The sequence below is a fragment of the Sinohyriopsis cumingii genome, chromosome 7, assembly GCF_028554795.1.
Source record: "Sinohyriopsis cumingii isolate HCF-2022 chromosome 7, ASM2855479v2, whole genome shotgun sequence".
In the NCBI taxonomy this organism is placed as follows: Eukaryota; Metazoa; Mollusca; class Bivalvia; order Unionida; family Unionidae; genus Sinohyriopsis; species Sinohyriopsis cumingii.
This window is the reverse complement of record NC_142967.1, coordinates 15,090,570-15,116,153: the sequence shown is the minus strand read 5'-3', so window position 1 is coordinate 15,116,153 and position 25,584 is coordinate 15,090,570. Positions and strand designations below refer to the sequence as shown.

Below are 25,584 nucleotides of genomic sequence, written 5' to 3'. Positions count from 1 at the left end.
TATGCACTGTGTGCTGATAATGAGTTTTCTACATGTTGGACTCGCTGTGTGCTCACACTGAGTTGTGTATATCTTGGTCTTACTGTGCTAACAGCTGAGTTGTGTGTATCTTGGTCTTACTGTGCTAACAGCTGAGTTGTGTGTATCTTGGTCTCGCCATGTACTGACACCTGCGTTGTGTATCTTTAGGCCTCACTGTGTGCTGACTCGGAGTTGTGTGTATCTTGCTCTCACTATATGCTGACAGCTGAGTTGTGTATTTTTAGGCCCCACTGTGTGCTAACACTGAGTTGTGTATATTTTGGTCTCACTGTGCGCTGACAGCTGAGTTGTGTATATCTTGGTCTCACTGTATGCTGATAGCCGAGTTCTGTATATTTTGCTCTAACTGTGTGCTGACACTGAATTCTGTATATCTTTCTCTCACTGTGTGCTGACAGTTGAGTTGTGTATGTTTTGGCCTCACTGTGTGCTGACACTGAGTTGTGTATATTTTGGTCTCACTGTGCTGACAGCTGAGTTGTGTGTATCTTGGTCTCACTATGTGCTGAGAGCTGAGTTGTGTATATCTTGGTCTCACTGTGCCGACTGTGTATATCATGGTCTCACTGTGCTGACACTGGGTTGTGTATATCTTGGTCTCACTGTGCTGACAGCTGAGTTGTGTGTATCTTGTGCTCACTATGTGTTGACAGTTGAGTTGTGTATGTTTAGGCCTCACTGTGTGCTGACACTGGGCTGTGTATATCTTGGTCTCACTATGCTAACAGCTGAGTTGTGTGTATCTTGGTCTCACTATGTGCTGACAGCTGAGTTGTGTGTATCTTGCTCGCACTGTATACTGATAGCTTAGTTGTGTATATTTCTCTCACTGTGTGCTGACACTGAATTATGTATATCTTGGTCTCACTGTGTGCTGACATTGAGTTGTATATATTTTGGTGTTACTCAGTTGTGTATATCTTGGCCTCACTTGAGAGTAAAGGTACGAGAGGTCACCTCATTCTGCAAAGAGACTGGCATCACTCAACTGATGTGTTTCATACCTGTTATGACCAAGTACAAGACAGCTGTGATTCTGGCAAGAAATGGACCCTAACTCCTGACTGATAATATTGCTTCAATTGATAAATACTAAATAAGAACATGTATATACTCTGTGTTTGTTCCAGGTCTTGTAGCTAGAAAATTTATGTAAAAATTCGTTTTCTTTCTTTTTTTCCTATTTACAGTTAATAGCATCAAGCATACAGAAACTCCAATACTAGTAATATGTATTCAGAACATATTCATCTGGAAGATATTACAGTGCATTCTTTCCCATAAGTTTGGTCCAGCTGCGAACAAGAGAATTAGACTAGTCATTGCATAATACACTGGCACATCAGAGTCTTTATTTGTTATGCATGTTGATCCTAACAAATAGCATGTAGCCAGATCTGCTACATATTGATCCAAACATACTGCATATACCCAGATCTGCCACATTTTGATCCTAACAAACTGCATATACCCAGATCTGCCACATTTTGATCCTAACAAACTGCATATACCCAGATCTGCCACATGTTGATCCTAACAAATGGCATATACCCAGATCTGCCACATGTTGATCCTAACAAACTGCATATACCCAGATCTGCCACATTTTGATCCTAACAAACTGCATATACCCATATCTGCCACGTGCTGATCCTAACAAACTGCATATACCCAGATCTGCCACATGTTGATCCTAACAAATGGCATATACCCAGATCTGCCACATTTTGATCCTATCATCCTAACAAGCTGCATATACCCAGATCTGCCACATGTTGATCCTAACAAACTGCATATACCCAGATCTGCCACATGTTGATACTAACAAATGGCATATACCCAGATCTGCCACATGTTGATCCTAACAAACTGCATATACCCAGATCTGCCAGTACTTTATGATCCTAATAAACTGCATATACCCATATCTGCCAGTAATTTATGATCCTAAGAAATTGCATATACGCAGATCTGCCAGTAATTTGTGATACTAACAAACTGCATGTACTCAGATCTGCCACATGTTGATCCTAACAAACTGCATATACCCAAATCTGCCACGTGCTGATCCTAACAAACTGCATATACCCAGATCTGCCACATGTTGATCCTAACAAATGGCATATACCCAGATCTGCCACATTTTGATCCTATCATCCTAACAAGCTGCATATACCCAGATCTGCCACATGTTGATCCTAACAAACTGCATATACCCAGATCTGCCACATGTTGATCCAAACATACTGCATATACCCAGACCTGCCACATTTTGATCCTAACAAACTGCATATACCCAGATCTGCCACATTTTGATCCTAACAAACTGCATATACCCAGATCTGCCACATGTTGATCCTAACAAATGGCATATACCCAGATCTGCCACATGTTGATCCTAACAAACTGCATATACCCAGATCTGCCACATTTTGATCCTAACAAACTGCATATACCCATATCTGCCACGTGCTGATCCTAACAAACTGCATATACCCAGATCTGCCACATGTTGATCCTAACAAATGGCATATACCCAGATCTGCCACATTTTGATCCTATCATCCTAACAAGCTGCATATACCCAGATCTGCCACATGTTGATCCTAACAAACTGCATATACCCAGATCTGCCACATGTTGATACTAACAAATGGCATATACCCAGATCTGCCACATGTTGATCCTAACAAACTGCATATACCCAGATCTGCCAGTACTTTATGATCCTAATAAACTGCATATACCCATATCTGCCAGTAATTTATGATCCTAAGAAATTGCATATACGCAGATCTGCCAGTAATTTGTGATACTAACAAACTGCATGTACTCAGATCTGCCACATGTTGATCCTAACAAACTGCATATACCCAAATCTGCCTCATGTTGATCCTAACAAACAGCATATACCCAGATCTGCCACATGTTGATCCTAACAAACTGCATATGCCCAGATCTGCAACATATTGATCCTAACAAACAGCATATACCCAGATCTGCCAGTAATTTATGATCCTAACAAACTGCATATACCCAGGTCTGCCACATGTTGATCATAACAAACTGCATATACCCAGATCTGCCACATGTTGATCTTAACAGACTGCATATACCCAGATCAGCCAGTAATTTATGATCCTAACAAACTGCATATACCCAGATCTGCCAATAATTTATGATCCTAACAAACTGCATATACCCAGATCTGCCACATGTTGATCATAACAAACTGCATATACCCAGATCTGCCACATGTTGATCCTAACAAACTGCATATGCCCAGATCTGCCACATATTGATCCTAACAAACAGCATATACCCAGATCAGCCAGTAATTTATGATCCTAACAAACTGTATATACCCAGATCTGTCACATGTTGATCTTAACAAACTGCATATACCCAGATCAGCCAGTAATTTATGATCCTAACAAACTGCATATACCCATATCTGCCAGTAATTTATGATCCTAACAAACTGCATATACCCAGATCTACCACATGTTGATCCTAACAAACTGCATATACCCAGATCTGCCACATGTTGATCCTAACAAACTGCATATACCCAGATCTGCCACATGTTGATCCTAACAAATGGCATATACCCATATCTGCCACATGCTGATCCTAACAAACTGCATATACCCAGATCTGGCACATATTGATCCTAACAAACTGCATATACCCAGATCTGCCAGTAATTTATGATCCTAACAAACTGCACATACCCAGATCTACCAGTAATTTATGATCCTAACAAACTGCATATACCCAGATCTGCCACATGTTGATCATAACAGACTGCATATACCCAGATCCGCCACATGTTGATCCTAGCAAACTGCATATACCCAGATCTGCCAGTAATTTATGATCCTAACAAATTGCATATACGCAGATCTGCTAGTAATTTGTGATCCTAACAAACTGCATGTACCCAGATCTGCCACATGTTGATCCTAACAAACTGCATATACCCAAATCTGCCTCATGTTGATCCTAACAAACTGCATATACCCATATCTGCCACATGTTGATCCTAACAAATGGCATATACCCAGATCTGCCACATGTTGATCCTAACAAATGGCATATACCCATATCTGCCACATGTTGATCGTAACAAACGGCATATACCCAGATCTGCCACATATTGATCCTGACAAACTGCATATACCCAGATCTGCCAGTAATTTATGATCCTAACAAACTGCACATACCCAGATCTACCAGTAATTTATGATCCTAACAAACTGCACATACCCAGATCTGCCACATGTTGATCGTAACAAACTGCATATGCCCAGATCCGCCACATGTTGATCCTAACAAACTGCATATACCCAGATCTGCCAGTAATTTATGATCCTAACAAACTGCATATATGCAGATCTGCCAGTAATTTATGATCCTAACAAACTGCATATACCCAGATCTGTCACATGTTGATCCTAACAAACTGCATATATCCAGATCTGCCACATGTTGATCCTAACAAACTGCATATACCCAGATCTGCCACATGTTGGTCCTAACAAATTGCATATACTCAGATCTGCCAGTAATTTATGATCCTGACAAGCTGCATATACCCAGATCTGCCACATGTTGATACTAACAAATGGCATATACCCAGATCAGCCAGTAATTTATGAACTTAACAAGCTGCATATACCCAGATCTGCTAGTAATTTATGATCCTAACAAACTGCATATACCCAGATCTGCCACATGTTGATCCTAACAAAATGCATATACCCAGATCTGCCAGTAATTTATGATCCTAACAAACTGCATATACCCAGATCTGCCACATGTTGATCCTAACAAACTGCATATACCCAGATCTGCCACATGTTGATACTAACAAATGGCATATACCCAGATCAGCCAGTAATTTATGATCCTAACAAACTGCATATACCCAGATCTGCTAGTAATTTATGATCCTAACAAACTGCATATACCCAGATCTGCCACATGTTGATCCTAACAAATTGCATATACCCAGATCTGCCACATGTTGATCCTAACAAAATGCATATACCCAGATCTGCCAGTAATTTATGATCCTAACAAGCTGCATATACCCAGATCTGCCACACGTTGATCCTAACAAACTGCATATACCCAGATCTGCCACATGTTGATACTAACAAATGGCATATACCCAGATCAGCCAGTAATTTATGATCTTAACAAACTGCATATACCCAGATCTGCTAGTAATTTATGATCCTAACAAACTGCATATACCCAGATCTGCGACATGTTGATCCTAACAAACTGCATATACCCAGATCTGCCACATGTTGATCCTAACAAACTGCATATACCCAGATGTGCCACATGTTGATCCTAACAAGCTGCATATACCCAGATCTGTCAAGGAATTTATTAAATGCTTGCTCTTGAGAAAAGCTATATATGAAGTCTATTAAGGTCTGATTTACCTTGTTAAATTATGGTTGTGCCAAGAAAATAATTACAGTATTATTTGTTGATGTTGAGTTCATATTGCCACAGAAATATGTGTATCATTAATGTGGAGAATTTGGCATCTTATGTCACAATATTAAAAATAGATGGACTTAATGATGAAGTTACCAATGTTTTGATGCATTTTAAATGTGATTTGGATTGTAACTTTTAATGATTTTAGTCATATCGCTACGATATATGCAGTGTTGCGGTTTAAAGTGATGTCTAGCACTGAGGCATCATGCTGCAGACATGTAGCATCTTGTTCGACCATCACATTATCCTGACACCAGCAGGCCGACCAGTCCTAACACTAAACTCTTAATGTTGAGCACAAAGCGAAGCAGCTACTAGTGCCATTTTTATAAGTCTTTGGTATGACATGGCAGGGGTTTCGAACAAGTGACCTCCTATATCCGTAGGCAGACGTTCAACCACTTAGGCCACTGGAGTCATCCATATTAAATGAGAAATAATTTAAAGTGTTATCACATAATTAAAACCTGTTTTGGCAGAGAACCAATCATTGATTTACCAGACAGATCCTTATATGTAGGTTTTGCCCGTCATGTGTGGTAGGTCAGGGCCATTGATTTATTTATCAATTATACTGCCAATTAAACACTCTAACAAAGAAAAATACAAAAATTACTAGGTCTAATTTACAGATTGTTTCTTTGTTTAAAAAATTATATTAAGATAATGCCAACTAAGCTTAATTCTAAGGTGACTACATTGCTTAATTCCAAGGTGACTGCATTGCTTAATTCTAAGGTGACTACATTGCTTAATTATAAGGTGACTACATTGCTTAATTCTAAGGTGACTGCATTGCTTAATTCTAAGGTGACTACATTGCTTAATTCTAAGGTGACTACATTGCTTAATTCTAAGGTGACTGCATTGCTTAATTCTAAGGTGACTACATTGTTTAATTCTAAGGTGACTGCATTGCTTAATTCTAAGGTGACTGCATTGCTTAATTCTAAGGTGACTACATTGCTTAATTCTAAGGTGACCATTGCTTAATTCTAAGGTGACTGCATTGCTTAATTCTAAGGTGACTACATTGCTTAATTCTAAGGTGACTGCATTGCTTAATTTTAAGGTGACTACATTGCTTAATTCTAAGGTGACTGCATTGCTTAATTCTAAGGTGACTACTTTGCTTAATTCTAAGGTGACTACATTGCTTCTTTGTTGGGCAGTCAGTAGATGTAACAAAACTAAGCATATTGGTCAATATGTATTCATAATTGTTTAAACACTATCAAATGTTTAGTCAATATGTATTCATAATTGTTTAAACACTATCAAATGTTTAGTCAATATGTATTCATAATTGTTTAAACACTATCAAATGTTTAGTCAATATGTATTCATAATTGTTTAAACACTATCAAATGTTTAGTCAATATGTATTCATAATTGTTTAAACACTATCAAATGTTTAGTCAATATGTATTCATAGTTGTTTAAACACTATCAAATGTTTAGTCAATATGTATTCATAATTGTTTAAACACTATCAAATGTTTAGTCAATATGTATTCATAATTGTTTAAACACTATCAAATGTTTAGTCAATATGTATTCATAATTGTTTAAACACTATCAAATGTTTAGTCAATATGATTTCATAATTGTTTAAACACTATAGCATGTTTGGTCAATATGATTTCATAATTGTTTAAACACTCTATAACAGGGGTGTCCAACCTCTTCTTGTTGTAGGCCATGACAGATAAAATGCTTAAGGTCATGGACCACATGAGCAAGAACAGTTCCTTATCGCTAATTTTTCAATGCAAGCCACACAGTATGAAGGACTGGGCTGTATGTGGCCCACAGGCCACATGTTCGACATGTCTGCCCTATAGTCATAAAAGATAAATCAGAAGAGGAATGAAAACTTATCTCCTGGACTTGTTAAAATGATAATTGATTGACCCTGGGTCTCTATTCCAGGCATTACACATACTATACTGCATGTTTTGTGCCATGGCGTCTCAACACATGATGACATGAATCTGTACGGAGTTTTGTCATGGCATATCAGCACATGATGACTTGAGTCTGTGCTTCAGATATGTACAGTTTTGTATCCTGGCATATCAGCATATGATGGCTTTAGTCTGTGCTACAGACATACACAGAGTTTTGTGTCATAGCATATCAGTACATGATTTGAGTCTATGCTATAGACATTACACATACTGAGTGGTATAAAGCGCTGTCCATTACAGATCACTACCATCTCACCTCTGTCTGCGTGGGTTTGAGTCTCGGATTCAGCCAACCTGGGTATGAGAAAGCTTGCCAGTAGCTTCTCGTGGGTCGGTGGTTCTTTCCGGGGTTTTCCCAGGTTCTTCCTCCGCCATTATTACTGGCTGCCATGTATAGCCTATCATGTGCTGAAAAATGGCGTTAAACCCTACAACAACAACATTATCGGTCAAGAGCCATTAGAATTTCATGACCTCTTTTTCATACGCAAACATATTGTAGAAAATTTACCCCTGAGGTGTAAATAGTCAGATTATGAGTACTGATCAGCCAGTTTTCATTGTATCTATATCATTTATTCCGTCGCAAATGTGCACAACGCACAATTTCTGGAAATGTTGCTGTTTGATTTCTGTTGAATCCCAAGTATTTAATTTGGGATTCTAACGGAATTCAACTGATGAATTCTAGAAAGTTCACATTTTTAATGGAATTACTAATGTAGATACAATGAAATGCTTCTTTTTATAAATAAATTTAAAAAAACATTCATATTTGCTGGAAATTTGCAAAGACGTAGTTCTATTGCTACTAAAATGCAGTTATCAAACATTTGTAGTTCCTAAAAAAGAAACTTGTATTTAGGCATGACAAATACTCAAACTGAAATTTATTTAGGTAATAAAGATTTTGACCTCATCATGAATTTGAGATGGTCAATTCAAGAGGTATGTATCAGTGACTGAATTAAACTATTCAATTTAATTAAGAGTTATCTCACCAAAAACAGATTAGTAATTCCTTAAAAGATGGGAGAAAATAAATAAATTAAACTCTATTGATTGAAACTTCAGTTTATAACTAAGACTTGGCACTACTGCAGAGCAAAAGCTAGGGTAATATGTTTGATTATAATAGATAATCCTCCACCCCCCAATTTAAATGGTTCTGTTCGCGTCAGTGTTTGACTACATTACAGCTTCACATGTAACCATAGCATTTCGATGATAAGTGGCCTGTGTATATTGAAGTGATCTGGAGCTGTTATCTACATTTCTGACTGGAAAATAATAAGAATTAAGATGAGGGGATGGGGAGGGTACACATGTGGCAGTGCCTTAATAATGCTATTGATAATTCAGGTAATAGACCTGTTTCAGTGGGCATTTATAATAGCATATTGAGAAGGCTGTGGTGTTCTATTGTTTTCTCTTAAATAGCCTGATAAATTGATCTATAAATTCAGATGAGAAACAGTTTACACCAATGTTTACCTGGATTTCACTGTATCTCTATTCAGGAATAAAGTCTGTTGTTATAAACCTATCTTTACATTATGAAACAATCTCTGTACTACAACTCACACCAATCAACAGAAGAAAATAAAGCAATCATATCATTTATGATACTGGGAATTTTGGGGTGCAGATTTTTCACAAACATCAATACATGTACATGAACAGACTCGCATAGTTTTATAAACAGATAGAAAAACAAACTTCAGAACTGCAAGCAGAATTAATTATTTGCATGAAAAGTCCCAACAAAACATAAGGGTTCTTTATTTGCAGGCAAGGATATAATGCAACCTAGTTCACTTAGCCCACTTCTGTAACTAACATCAAACCAGCAGCAGGCAAGGATATAATGCAACCTAGTTCACTTAGCCCACTTCTGTAACTAACATCAAACAAGCAGCAGGCAAGGATATAATGCAACCTAGTTCACTTAGCCCACTTCTGTAACTAATATCAAACAAGCTTCATACATAGCCCCTATTTCAGAGATGGTAATTTTCCAGAAAAAAATATTCACAATGGTTTATGGGTCACTTTCCATCATATATGTTAGTTACATTGTTTCCACTCTTTCAGAAGAAGGATCTATGACTGCTATATTATTCTTGTTTTAGGTATGGTCGAGTTGATGTGATGCCAATGGGAAAACTCAGTGTCAACTTAAGCAACTGCCCGTCTACATCTGTATATAGTCAGCTGATACACCACCTTCTGTCCGCTCTTGTAACCAAGGTCAGCAAGAAAATATTTGTCATGCACAATGTGCACAGTTCCAAAGTTTTTCAGAACACAAGAGAAGACTTGTACTTCAAGGCTAAGTTAAAAATTCTTTTCAAAATGTTCTAACTTTACAGCGCACATTCTTTCATCCGAATGTTTGTTTGCATCTATAGGAATCATGCTAATTTTTTTTTTTTAAAGGACCCTAAACCATTCTTCTTGTATTGTTGCTGCTATGCAAAATACTACTGTATTTGACATTGTGGTGTATGAAAGAACCGTATCGGTAATTATGTGTTGATTAAGGTCATCATTAGAAGTGCACACTGACAGTGTTATGAATATCATGCTACAGTGAAAGCAGGGTGAGATGAGATGATCTCTCATTGTAGTAGTATATTCATGCTGTTGCTTTTTTGCAAGAGATAAAAATAGGCATCTCCTTAATAGTAATCCTTCAAATATGGAATGGTTACTCATGTAATAAAGATTGTAATGACCATGGAATGATGTGTACAATGGGGGTTTCACGTGTTCACAAATCCTATTGACAGTCTTTTAGTTTACTCTGACCTTTCATATGCTGTGTGGTACAACAAATGTTTTACTCAGTTTCTGAAACAATGAATCATCTGCCTATAGATCCCATACTGGTAGGTCTCATGCAAGGTCATTTTGGTTTGCTTTTCTGGTAATAAGCGGGTACACTATCCTACCTGTGTGGTTTCAGTGACTTCCCATTTTTCTGTAGGTAGTGCATGTCTTGATTCCAACATAAATGGTGGGCCCTGAGTGGCTGAGTGGTCTAAAGTGCTCACTGTTATGGATTACTGCCATCTCACCTCTGTCTTCATGAGTTCAAGTCTCAGGCTCAGCTAGCGTGGATACGTGGGAAAGCCTGCCAGTAGCTTCTTGTGGGTCGGTGGTTTTTCCCTGGGTTTTCCAGGGTTCTTCCTTCACCAGTTATACTGGCCACCATGTATAGCATATCTTGTGCTGAAAAATGGCGTTAAACCCTAGAACAACAACAACTCCAACATAAATGACAAAATTTCTACAATGTCATAAAAAAAAGGTCAGTAGAAACTCCAATAACCATCTTGACATACAAATTTGCCTTGTAAATCTAACAACACTGGTAAAACACAAAACCTCTTTTTGAAATAGAATTTGTAAAATCCCATTTGTTCTGATCCTCTGAACAATTGAATCTTTGTGATTTACATGATTAACACCAAGAAAGTTGGACATTGCTTGATCTTTTAGACTTTTAACATTATGTATGCTTGTATAAGTAAACGCTGGCCATTAACAAATGAAATATTGTGATTCATTGGACTATACAACTTATGAAAACTACTAGTCCTACAGGAAATTTGCAGGCTAGCAGACTAATGCTAATTTCCAGCCCTGAGATGTCATACACATGAATTGGAACCAGGATGGAATCAATGCAGACTTGTATCAGGACAGTGATGTGGATGTTCATTGTACAGTGATTTTTCTTTATACATTTTTGTGGTTATGCAGAGATAAAGGTCAGTGTGACTGTAAGAAAGAAAACTGGTTTCTAACAACTCAAGTTCATCTGCATCAGTAGTCACCAAATTTTGTAAATGGCTTTTACCTTTTGTAAACAAGAAACTGGTTAATTTTGGAACCAAGAAGAAAAAAGGTTTCTGCATTGTAACTTAAATTGTTCACAGTGTACAGCTAGGGTCAAAAGGTCAAAGATCAAAGGTACAGTAACTGAAAGGGGAAATTGTTGCCACACAATAACTTTAAAAGTTTATCATGAACCTGAAACAGACTTTTTGAATGACTTGCATTGGGGTAAGGAAGAATCATTTAAATTTGGAGGTCAAGATCACTGTGACTGAAGGAAGGAAAATGGTTTCAGATAACTTTAGTTCAGCATCACAGGTCTGACCAAATGTAGTGGATTGCTTGTACTTGGGTAAGGAAGTGACCTATCAATATTGGTGTCAAAAGGTTTAAGGTCAGTGTTACTGTGATTGAAAGATCAATGGTTCCTGCCCAAAAATTTCAGTTATAAACCATGGTTTATGGATGGCATACATATTTGATAATAAAGGAACCATTTGACTTTGAATATAGAGTAGAACGATCAAGGTCACTGTGATTGAACATAATGGTTTTGGCTTAATAAATTTTGTTCTATACCACATACCAGAGCATATGTAGAGTTTGCACTTTAAGTAAGAGACTTACTGAATGTGGTGAGGCGGAAAGAGGTACATGTCCTTGTGGCTCCAAGAAAAATGGATTTTGCAAAATAAGTTACTTTTTTTAGAGCAAGTTCCTTAACCAAACTGAGGATGGTTGCACTTGGGGTAATGAAGAAACCTATTGATTGATGTGTCTAAGGTCCTGATAAATCTAAGGGCTGTTCCAGTAAAACATATACCCCCCTAGGGGGAAGGCACTCTCAAATTAAACCCACAACAGAAGCAATTTAAAAAAATTATGATCCACTGTCAGATATGTTTTAATCGAAAAACACTGACCCCTACAGAAGCATATTTTTTTAACATACTTTCTGGCTATGGATTAGTGGGCAGTAGAAGCGATTTTAATATTGGTTTGGGGACTGAAGCGGTTTAAATGACAGCTGGCTGGATGTAATCTACTGAATTCTTATAATCTGCTGCATATTTTTATTTGTATTCATTCATTATAATCAATCTTTTGTCCTTTTGTATGTTTGTCAGCCATGTATGTCTCTGATACTGTGAAATCACAAATTTTCATGGCGGCTTATTATTTGTTGATGTCACTGATCAGTCCCTTAATACCTACAAAATTAACCTCCTTGAATACAGATTTTATAATAGGGATTTCTACTCTAATACAGACATCATGAATTTATATCTTTACTAAACTGTGTGTTTGCTATAGTGATCACTATGTTTTGCTATTTTTCTTTGTTCTCAGGCATGCTGCTTTTGATTAGAATAATAGTTGAATCTTGTATTGCTTTAAATGTGTGGGCAGATGTTATGATTCCTTATTATTATGTTTTTATTCAATAAATGTTTTGGTAAACTTATAATCCATGATTTGTCAGAAAAAAAACTCATTAATACCTATATCATTTCTTGTAAGAACATATATTTCAGTTACCGATGTCTTATTTTATGCTTGTTGCAAGACTAATATAAAGTTTAAAAAAACAAAAGAAATATAGCAATTCAAAATTTTTTATATCATTAATTAGATTTTAAAAAATGGATGAAAGTCAAGGAATAGTTTTTCCCAGAGTACTCGTAAAATCAGTGTCATTGCAGTTAACTGTTTTGTCAACAGCATCATCATCACTGATGGCCTAGCAGTAACATTCTCACTTTCAATCCAGTTGTCACAGGTTCTATCTCCCACTTCTAGTGTTTCATATGAGACTTATACCTATGGCCTGAGGGGCTTTCATGGCAGAGTGGTATAAGATGCTTGTCATGTGATACAGATCTGAGGGGCTTCCATGGCAGAGGTACAAGATGCTTGTCGTGTGATTACTTGCCTCCACTGTGTAAATGAGAATGTTGTCAGTTACTTGTGGAAGGGCAGTGGTTCTACATAAGTGGTGTTTGGTGTCTCATAAGTACTTGGATTTTCTTCAGCAGTAAAACTGGCTGCCATATATAGATCCTGTTCATCTGAAAATGGTGTAAAGGCCATAATGATCTACCAAAACCTGAGATCTCATGTCTAAATGACTTTGGCTGTTGGAGATAAACATCAAATCAACAGAGGCTGCATGTGCCCAAGTGTACTAAGGTGCTTTTACATCACTTGCACAGCTCACAAGAGTTTTTGTCGCAAATTTGGGTTGGTGGACTTTCTGGGTTCTTCCTCCACCTAATGTCTTCCCTTTGATTTAATTTCTTACTGAGAAGATAATGTTGCACACATGAAAAAAGAGACACACTTCTACTCATTATTGTTTTTATTATACTTCTCCATTCCAGCCTGTTCTAATGATCTTGTCCCCCCATATACTGTTTGTCTTGTTTATGATATGTATCTAAATTTCTCACTTACTTTTCCTCCTACTATACTAATTGTCTGTGAATATGCATATCAGTGTGAAATGCAATGGTGAGACTAAATCCAAGATTGAAAACCTATACATTTCTGGATGTATTCTGCTTGGATTCCATGTTTCTGCACAAAACTCAAGAATTCAGGACTCGCTGTACTAATTCAGTTCACACTGTAAACCTGTGCTAACACCATGATATTAAAATTCAATAACTTAAAATTTTGAGTGCTCATGAACAAATCTGTATCACTATAGACACATCTATGATGACAGGTTTTGTGTAAAGAAAACCATAACAGCTGCACCATTTTCTGGACCTACACAAATTTCAAATGTGTGCTTTCAATACTGCACCAAAGAGTCAGCTGCTGATTTCAGTAAAGAGTCTTCCAAACTCTGGTCTGTAAACAGATGGAAACTATGTTAATAAAACAATGTCCCTCACTTTTTTCAGTTACAAGTAGGACAAGCTCTCAAAAGATTCTTTTTACTAAAATCTTACTTTCATTATCAACCAATCAGGGACAGTCAAACCCATATATACTCTATTTTATCTTCACTGATTTATAGTATGGTTCTCATTCTTTCATATCTGTAGCGAGTCCTTCAACAATTCTCAATGGTTGTAAGCCTTTTTTCAATCATGCGGACTGGACACACTGTAAGATAATGTTCATGTAACAGAAATACCGTGGTATAACCAGAGACCAATAAAATAAAATAGTCAAATTGTCTCCCCTGCAGGGATGCTGCCAGGATTTCAGGATTTACTCTAGTTTTGTGTGTGTGTGATCTCCAGTGAGGGAGTGGTTGTGGGAGGAATAGCCATTGTTAAATATCTCCCTAACACTTAAATATCTGTCACTCTTTCACTCTGTTAAGGCTCTACTGAAATCAAAATTCTCGAAGAAATGTCATCTCTAGTTGTATAGCAGTTATTACTGTGATGTCATTGGGCATGGTTACGTGGTTGTGATACGGTCTTTGTTGGGATGGCAGAAAGACCATAGGCTTACTCCATATTTGACAGCTAATTTTCTGACAATTCAGTTGGACTTGGATTATATACTCTGTTCATAGTCAGTGAACAGGTTCTAAATTTGAAGTGTTTATTTTGGAGCCATATTCCTCCATCAATTCAAGATTTTTATATACCATAGGTGAAATTAGTACAGTTGCATCCTAAATTACTATCATGGCTACTTCAAATGTTATTTAATTTGAGACTTTAATGCCAGAATTCATAGCTTTTTGGGTTAAAAACATTAATGTCTTCTCAAACAACTCAATTTGGTGCAGATTACATTGTGTTTTAATGATACTGGGAGAATTCTTTATGTGTAAAAAATTGCACAAGAAACAAACAACATCAGATCAGAAAATTAATACTACTGGGAAAATACTGATAGGATTATGCATAAATAATTATATTATTTAAATGGAATATGTAGTGACAATACGAGTGCTGGTTCTACAGCTTTGCAAAATACATCTTGTACAACTATTCTGTTATTTCTAACAACACTGTAATATGGCAATAATTTCTGCACACATGAAGTTGACCCTCTTTTTACTTTAGTCCCTTGCTAATTAATAGTTTTAGATTTTACAACAAAACTAAGTACATTTTACCTTTTGAGAATAATACATAATTACAAATATTTGAATTGCAAGAAAATAGAAGTTACAATTTTATTAAAAGTACTGGTACCAGTAAAACGAATGGAGATGGTAAAAAAGTGGGAGGAAGAGGGCAGACACTAAATTCTGTCATTCTAAATATCAGCACAGTTAATTGATCAACACATTTTCCCACTAAACAGATGGCTAAAGCAGGGACTGGCATGTCTTTGAATTTTCTACCCACCTATTACATGCATATGAAGGACTCTCGTCCAAGTGATTTTCTGCATCCCAAAAAAATAATTGACATCCAAATACACGTGATTAAACATTTCTGAGACCTCTGGCTTTGCTGCCTCTTTTGCCAGATTTTTTCAATTCCATAATGCTGTATTAGGGTTTTAAGTCCAACAATCCCATAGTCTGTTCAGACATGGGTATCTTGCATAAATATAACCTTGCATATTGTCCATCCAACACATACATCGGACTCACACTCAACATCAATTATGGGCTCAAAATCACACGCTGGTATTTCCAGTGACATTTTCCCAATGTCCAACAGACCGATATACATGAAATTCATTGTCATCATAGCTGTCTCCAGCCACTTTTTGCCGACTGAAAATGTTGTCTGAAGACAAACTGTGTTGTGATTCAGCCATTTTGGTTTCCTGTGTGGCCTTTATTTGAAACACGCATTTGTAAAGCTTCCATGACGAAAATAAGTTTAAAACTAACATAAAATGCTTGTTCCAGGGCTAATGAACTAATTAGATTTAGTTTAACAGCCATTCATGTCAAACCAAAGTATCCACTTATCTGGATGTCGCATAAGTGCTGTGAGACTGCTACTGGCAATGCATATTACATTGCAAAAGGCACTTTTAAAGTTATTGCATACTGTGCAAAGCACATGTCTTATATCCACAATGTTGATGTAATTTGCAGAACGCATATCACTGCTTTAAAAGTACTCGAGTTCGTACAAATTACATGCACTCACGTGTACTGGCATCATTTTCTGACCCAATGTTTTATTCATGTTAGACCACTAGGAGAGGGTTAGATGCAATTTTAAATATATATTCGTTTTATTAATTTTTCTGACAGCCTCACCAGCGATTTCTCTTTTTGTTAACACAACCCACAACAGAAGTGATTTTCCTAACCAACCTTCCACTCTCAGAATCAAATTGGTTTGAAACACAACCTCCTACAGAAGTATTTTTGAAGTGCCGTCGGGGGGGAATGTGGGGTATATATGTTTTACTGGAACAGCCCTAAATAAGAAAATAATGGTTTCTGCACAGTATGTTTAGTTCAAGACCCGATAACTTTGACCAACAGGGGAGGTGTCTTTCCAGAAAACTGGAAGGATTTACCCACTTGAACCTGTTGAAACAGAGTTATGTAAAATTCATTATTGCAATATGCCACTCTTAAAACTCTATTTATAATTTTTTTAGTGCCATCTCCTACCAATATCCCTAGACAATATGAACAACCTGAGATTCAGTCCACGGAAGGACTACACAGCCAACAGGCTTCAGAGTGGGCTGCTACAGCTGAGTTCCGGAACAGAACTTGTCATAGATGAAATGGCACTACAGCAAGGCCAGCTTAACCCTGATGGTGGGTTTTTGTTTTGCCAGAACTTAAATCACATTAAACAAGAGCAAGTAGGCACATTCTTCGATTTCACAGAATTCCGTACAACTGCAAACCATGACAGAGTCATTTCAGTACATGTATTTTCATTTGAGTTGGGTTAAGTTGCAGCTGACTGTGGCAGACACATTGTAAAAGCCAACATGAATCTGCATCACAATTCGAGTCCTTGTCGGTACTTTTCTGCAAGGAGTTATGGGGATGACTTGTATTACACTGTCATTTAAATGATTTTCAGTGATATGATGGCTAAGGTGTTTGAATAAAACATGGAAACAGTTTTACCCACAGTGCCTTGTAGACAGTTGCCAACAGTGATGTGCAAAAACTCCTGATTTGTACTGAATTTGCATGTTTGCTGTTATTTGCTACAAAATCATTTTATAACAAAACTTTAAATTTATTTACTTCCTCACTGAAAACTGCAGCTGCAACTAAAGACTAAAGTTGTGGCAAAAATAATTTGTCAACTGTTTAACCACTGGCCAAACTTCAGATCCATAATGGATCAACTAGAAAAAGACATCAACAGTTTCAAATTACAAGTAACCAAACTGATGGCAGACAACATTATTCCTTTTTCACTTGTGACACTGCTGATTATCCATCAAGTCTCCATTATTACATGTGATAAGTGTGGTTCATAGCTTTATAAGTGACCATCTAATGCATTACTTTGGCAGTCAATCTCAGCAAAGGGTATGAATTCTGAAAAATGTGGACATGGAAAAATACAAGGAGAATTTAGACATAAAATTACAGTTTGTCACTCCACCATAAATACACACACATGTCCAGGGCTTTAATACCCTAAATTATCATTAGAAAAAGATTAAGGTAAGAGCCCATTATCAGTGAATTTTAGGCAAGACAACTCCAAATAGTGTATCTGAGGCCAGGCCAGGCAACTCCAAATAGTGATTCTGAGGCCAGATCAGGTAACTCTAAATAGTGTATCCAAGGTCAGGCTTGGCAACTCCAAATAGTGTATCTGAGGTCAAGCCAGGCAACTCCAAATAGTATATCTGAGGCCAGGCTAGGCAACACTAAATAATGATTCTGAGGCTGGGCCAGGCAATTCAAAATGGTGAATTTGAGGCCATGCCAGGCAACTCAAAATATTGAATCTGAGGCCAGGCTAGACAAGTCGGAATGGTGAATTTGAGGCCAGGCCAGGCAGCTCAAAATACTGAATCTGAGACCATTCCAGGCAACTCAAAATGGTGAATTTGAGGATATGCCAGGCAACTCAGAATGGTGAATCAGAGGCCATTCCAAGCAAATGAGAACAGCGAATCTTACGGCAGGCAACTCAGAATGGTGAATTGCATTGTCTGGCCTGAGTTTAAAGCAGATAATGATCATTAATATTTGTCAGATAAGTATAGATATACCTTTACTGCCAGAAATTATCTTGTTATCTTATGCTTGTTTTTAATTAGCCCATACTTTTTTGTCATCTTCCATAAATTTGTCACTCATTTCTTTCCTGCTCTAAATGTCTATACTTTAAAAAAAAAATTTAGTCTTTGTATACAAAAATTGAAATGGCCACTAAAATTGTCAAATAGGTCTCTGTATGGCTCCTAAAATTGATTGTTACTTGGAGCACTTGCTAAAAATAATTGGATTCTCACATTATCAAGGCATGTTGTTTTCTTCTTTAATTTGGTGAATTATTTTTATTTAGCAAACTTGCTTGATGTGCCCACAATACCCTTTTGAAGCCATCCTTAAACTTGTTTTGCATTTGATTGTTGTTTTTTCTTATTATGGCCCACTATGAATACAGCCATTGAATATTATGTCAGTCATTCCATCCATCCATCCTTCTGCTTTGAGGGTTTATATCAGCAAGACAGTAGCAGCATGCAATATATTGCAACACATTACTGATGGAAATTTGAAGCATCATATTAATAATAAATAATGCTTCTCATATTAGGTGTGGTAATTAAAAAAAAAATTCATAATTTTTATTATTACTTGTCCAGCAAATACACAACTTTGTACATAAGGGTGAGGTACCTTTGAAAAATTAACAGGATTGACATAAAAAGTGTGAAATTGGGGGGTTGGGCTTGAATGAACATTACTCCAAGAGCTTTCAGTACACTTCACATGTATATCGGTGAAAACATTATGTATTATGACACTGCCTTTTACATGTTAATATGAATACATTCAGGTGTTATGGTTGATTCAGAAGAGAACTAGATTACCCACTCATAATACCTTTCGAGAACTACTGCTACCTCGCAAATCTAACCCTCCCAAACACCGCTTTTAGTTAAAGGGAGTTAAATGTTGTCTGCTGAGAGCTACATGGCAGTTATACGGGTTGGCAGCAAATCCAGGAACCTGTCAGTTAATACTTCCACTCATGCTAGAAGCACGCTGTCATCACGAGAGACCAGAATCCACATGGAAGATATACCAAGAGAAGCTGGAGGAGTTTTTAACTTCCAAGGAAAATATACTCCATCTATATTTCAAACTATTTCTCTTCCTATGCCGATGTTGTTCTGACATTTCATTTTGGTAGCACTTGTCATCATACATTTAGTTAGTTGCACAGCTAGCCTAAGCGACCTCACATTAAGCTTGGGTTATAATTATTTTATATACATGGAAGCCTCTAGTGCTTATTAATAAAACTCCCCATTATATGTGTAATTCCATTACAAATGGGTATATTTGGGTGAGTTACTATTCCAAGGCGTTCATAGTATCCAGTGCGAACTTAAGTGATTTTACAGGTGGTCTTCGGGCCTTTTTCCCTGCAGGTAATTGACTTGTAATGGATATTGGCACAACTACTTTGTACATGTCTATTATTCTGCCTCGGTTCCATTTATGTGAAGGATTTTGTATGTAATAATAGATACTTGGTTGCATTTCTGTATTGCTTCCACTCTGTCACGTCTTGCTCATGCATGTTTCTTATGGTGATACTTGTGTGAAGTTTAGTGGCATAAGCATTCCATCCTATTTAAAGAGCACTTTATCTCTTGCATGGGTAGCTTCACAGGATAGTTTTGGGCTACAATATTTATATGTGTGCATAACTTTATGGCCTTGAGAAACTCTTTATACATGTATAATTTCCATCATTTCTGGTACATACAGGTGAGTTTCATTTACCACAGCATCCTTCGACTTTGAACACCATTCTTCAGTGATTCTACATATTCATGCTGTCCTTGGCCATCCATACACTCATTCGGCAAGATGCCAAGATTAGTTTCTCATGGTTCAACATATGTTACTTTGCAGTCTGTCTACACTCTGCCATGGGAAGAGACGTGTGACTATATCAAAGTCATGGTTTCTGATTTCTGGGCACCCTACAAATTTAATGAGTGGCAGACTTCTTCACTCTTTGCCAGCTAAGTCCCATGCATTACAGCAGACCTTATCCTGACCTCATGAAAGCAAGAGGATGTTGCTTGTTCTCTAGTGATGTCGGGGGAAGATTCAGCCTTCTGAGCCGTCACTGAGGACATTTTCTGCCTTTGACCCCCAGAATTCTGCCCTCTTCCTCCCACTTCATCAACAACCTGGACTAGAACTCCAAGATCTGTTGATCTTATGATGAAACAGAAGAGTCAACTTCAGTTCCTTCCACAGTCTCGGAGAATTACAGACAGTCTGACCTGCCTTCATCATCATGTCATCTGCAGTTCTACCTCAGCCATACACCAGTTTTTCATTTGGAAAACCTAACACTCGACAGTGACATTGGCTTTTTGGGGATGACAAAGCCACACTCCATATGTATGGATCAGATGGCCTTAGATGAGACTGCAGTTAGTGCACAATATGGTTGCTGTAGCATTGATGTTGGACTTTGTCTCTATGGCAATCTTCCAACAGGCAGAACACATTTTGTCCCAATCCAAATACATCAAGGCTTCCATAGAGTTTGTCTCAGGAATGGGCCAAGAACTGAATAGAGCCACTCAACATACTTTGGCCGGTGGCATAACCACAGCAACATATTTACAGGTGGTGGAACACAACTCTCTCTTCCTGCCCTTTCCTGAAGGACCACCAAAAAGCCAAGCTACAAGCAAAGCCTTCTTCCTCTAACCTTCTGTTTAACAGCCAGATTGAAGAAGGCTGCAACAAGCCACCTAGGAGACCACTTTCCTTCCCCTGCAACCACAGTGTCAATAGAGGGATAGTATGGGAAATCAACCAAAGGACCCAAGACCCACACCTAAGACACAAACCACAGAAAACTGTCCTACTGAAGCTCCACCCAGTAAAAGTTCTTGCAAGCCAGAGCAGATAAAGCACAAAGATGGTTCTATGGTTCATTCTGACTTTTCTCTGCAGTATTATCTTAGACTTTTCTTGATCGTCAAAGCAAATGGCACTCTGCATTCCGTCATCAACCTAAGTGCTCACTATCAATTCATTCATGCCCCTTGGTTCTCAAAGGAAACATGACAGTGCATTTTGAATGCCATCCAAGAGGGTGAAATCATGTGGACTTAAAAGATGCATACTTTTTATGTCCCTATTCACAAGGCATCCAAGACATTCCTGTGATTTGCCTACAACATCATATACCAATTCAGGGCACTTCCCATGGGACTCAACATCAGCCCCTGTGTCTTCACTCGTGGTTAATTAAGTAATTATGCATGTCCAGACCATTTCTATGGTAGCAACATCAAGTTACCTAGATGACAGAAACATCAGGTGAGTTAGATCAAAACATGACACGATAACACTCATTACACTGCTTACCAAGCTGAGCTTCTTTCTGACAAGGAAAAATCTTACCTAGTAGCATGTCAAACATTTTTCACCTAGGTATGGAGTTCAGTATCAATCCGAACCACGGGGACTTTAGTTTCGAGGAAAATTCCATCTGCATGGGAATTACTTTGCTTACTATGCTTGTTTATCAGTTAACCTTATTGCCTTAGGGTGCCCATTGCAAATGATTCTTTTGTCCTAATGGAGGCCAAGAGATTGCCCACTGGACCAACCTCTCTCCATCTGCAGACACTTGAGGCACCATCTATGGAATAGTGGCTTCCTAATTTGGCTCAAGGGGGTGGGGGGTTACCTCTGCAAGTACAACCATCTGCAATTACAGTCTATATCGATACAAGCACCGAAGGCTGACGAGTCAACCTACTATCATCCTTTGTGGGAAGCCAGTGATGTATGGTCTCCACAGGAATGACATCTGCATGTCAGTATTCTAGAGATGATGGCCATTATGAAGGACTTTTACTGGTGGTGGGAATATTTAAATGGCAAGGGAATTCTGGTTCTCTCCAACAACTCTACAGTGGTAACTCGTCTCAAATGACAAGGAAGGACCAAGTCCCCATACCCTTGTCTCCTGGAATGGGACTTTATAAAGTGGTTTTGTCAACAAAAATCCACATACTAGTTTGCTATATCCTGGAACACCTAAAGTACTAGCCGAGTCTTTGTCCCAATAGAATCGACTAATACAAACAGAATGGCTCGTTATCCCTTAATTTCACTCAGATGTGTACCCAGTGGGACTGACCATTGGTGGATCTATTTGCAACAAGGTGGAATACCAAACTTCCAGCATTGGTATCTCCAGTCCCAGACTCAGAAGCCTGGGCAGTTGACACTCTACCGATAGATTGGAATGGCCTGGATGCATAAACCTCTGACACCAAAATGATCCAGAAGCGAGATAATCAGAGTGTCACCTTTTCCTCATTGCACCAATCAGAAGTCATGGATCAGCAACCTCATCAGTCTTGGAAAATCCGGATTTTCCCTCATCTACCCTAACAACCACAAGGGCAGTTGTTTTATTCGTACACATACCCAGCACATCTGAATCATATTATACAGGCTATCCTCACAACCAGTCATGGAGAGAATTGCTAGAAAGCCCTCGACTTAGAAAGCATACAAAGGCAAGTGTCATGTTTTTGTCCAGTGGTTCATAAATATACAAAACATACCTCTCCAGGCGTCTATGCCGCAAATAGCTAACTTCCTCTGGTCCTTTGAAGAGAGAAAGCTCACTCTAAGTAAGATAAAAGGTTACTGCTCCACCATTGCTGACACCTTTTGTCACACGGAAGAAAGGAAATCAGACAAAACATGGACTTGCCCGACTTTCTCTCCGTCTTTGAGTATACAAGGTCAAAAATGTTAACCCTGTGCCCAAAGTGTAACCTATCTTGGATAGTAACCTTCTGCACCACTCTCAGTGGCATCTCTGGTACTCCTTTCATACAAGACCTGCTTCCTCGTGGCATTAGTGACAGCAGGCAGAATTGGCAACTACATTCCATATCAGCAGTCCCGAATTACATTCAGTTCTGAGTCTTACTCATGATGGCATCCTCTCTCATCACCAAGAACAGGCTGCCTTCCATGGGTAACTAGACTTTTGTCGTGAAGCCTCTGTCTACTCTGAACTCTGGACATACCAGCTCAAGACCACCTACAAAACCCAGTTAAAGCACTGATGTGGTACCTTAATAGAAAAGAACCACTGTATCAAGGGAAATTGAGCCTATTTTAACCTCCCAAGAAGAATAGGAGGATTTATTAGCGCAGACTATCTTTTATCTTTTATCACAGAGATTTGTCATCCCAAAGGGCCCAGTTTGATCTGGTGGGACCTATATCTGTAGCAGAACAGGTCAACCTTCCAGGTCGATCAACAGCTTCTAAAGACATGGCTTCAAGACATATGCTAGATTTGCAGGGGGCATTTTCCCTGTTTCAAGCTGCATCCCAACGGATGGAGTCCCCTCCAATTGGGTTACCAAGAAGCTGTCTCACATACCTTAGGGGACCGGAGATGGTATCTCCAGGGTAAGGAGATGTACCTCTTTCCACCTCTTACCGTTACTCATGAGGTATTTTGACTGGGTAATGTATTTAAAGAAACCAATTTTTACAAGTAAAATTTTTTTCATAGAGAATACTTGCTCAATTATAATACACATGCAACCTCCCATCCTCCCCATAGTTACATCCACAGAGAGCGTGCCTTCTACTCCAGTAATAACTGACAGGCTCATGGGTTTTGCCACCAATCCTTATACCTAAAGGAAAATCACTGCCTGACAGCAATCTGTCATCAGATAAATTTAAGCTCCCATTTGCTTAGAGAAGTATCTGAGAGGGCTGGATTTGTGAGGTAGTAATAGTTTTAAGGTATTTTGGGTAAGTATTCTCAAAGAAACAAATTTTACTAGGATCCAGTGGTATAAGAATTCACTTTGCAAGAGTCAGAAATACTCCTGCTTTCATCAGCACGTGAATTCACTTTGCAAGAGTCAGAAATACTCCTGCCTTCATCAACACGTGAAATCACTTGGCATGAGTCAGAAACAGTAAAGCTTTGATCAGTACATAATTCACTTTGCAGGAGTCAAAAACATTCAAGCCTTGGGAAACTTAATCACTTGGCAGAAAGTGGAATATGATTTCAGCTATCACAGACAAGACTTCCATGCAAATGTTTCCATCTTGACTTTATCCGAGGGCAAGTCCATACTTCCAGTAAGTAGAATCAACACTTTCCTTATCACTGCTTTCATTAATTGCATATATACCAGCAAATTTAAGTTCTTACTGCATAAATTTGAGGGGCAAAATGAAAGTTATATAAATTATATCTAGAGGAATATATCTATTTTCCTAAATCTTGGAAGTTTGATTTTTTTAAATCTTAAATATGTTCATAAAGAAATATCTCATTAATATGTCATTGAGCAGTTTATTGTCATGCTGTTTGAGATGATCATTGCTTGTGTGATAAATTGATCTCTGCTTGCATGGTCAGATATTGAACCTCCTATATCAGTGATAGATAATTTTATTCAGTTGATATAAATGGGATTAATTTGTGAGATTGTCACCAGGCTGAATTTCAGGTTACAGATTTGTACATTCCAATTTAGGTATAGAGTGACGTTTTATAAAAAAAATTTCAGTCAAACAAATTGCTTGAAAATGATTGTTTTCATTTGGTTATTCTTGAGCACAGCTTTTGTTGTAATTCAATATCATTGTCAAACTGAAAATATGGAATTTTGAACTCAAATTTAGAATTAGCTCATGTGTATTTGCTCGGCTTGTTCCCATAGTTTTCCTGATATTGAAATGGTTGTTCCTAACATTTAGGTTTGAGTTTTACCTGAGGTTAGGTGATCAGTCTGCATTTCTGATTTGATTTTGATAAGACTGTATTTATATCGGAAAATATTGGACAGGTACAATTACAAGTGAGATTCACACATATTACTAAGCCATTTTCTATCATGCTGGCAGATCTTGTCAGCATTTTAGGAACTCGAGTTTATCAGATTTGTTAAATCGGCTTATAGCATCAAGGCAGATGGATTTTACTATGAGCTAGACGAATACGTAGTGTTTCTTTCCTTTTTAGAGACAGTATTTCTGACCCATTTAAATTTCACTTGGTAA

At 37.8% G+C, this 25,584-nt stretch overlaps 1 protein-coding gene across 1 annotated transcript in view; it reads left to right on the top strand.

Moving 5' to 3' along the window:
- LOC149794767 (mini-chromosome maintenance complex-binding protein-like) overlaps nt 1-25,584 on the top strand; it is a 119,286-nt gene that overhangs the window by 74,118 nt on the left and 19,584 nt on the right. The window contains exons 10-12 of the mRNA XM_089964403.1: nt 9,668-9,785; nt 16,926-17,091; nt 24,524-24,657. Of these exons, the coding sequence (XP_089820529.1) occupies nt 9,668-9,785; nt 16,926-17,091; nt 24,524-24,657 (418 nt within the window). The remainder of the gene's footprint in view (nt 1-9,667; nt 9,786-16,925; nt 17,092-24,523; nt 24,658-25,584) is intronic.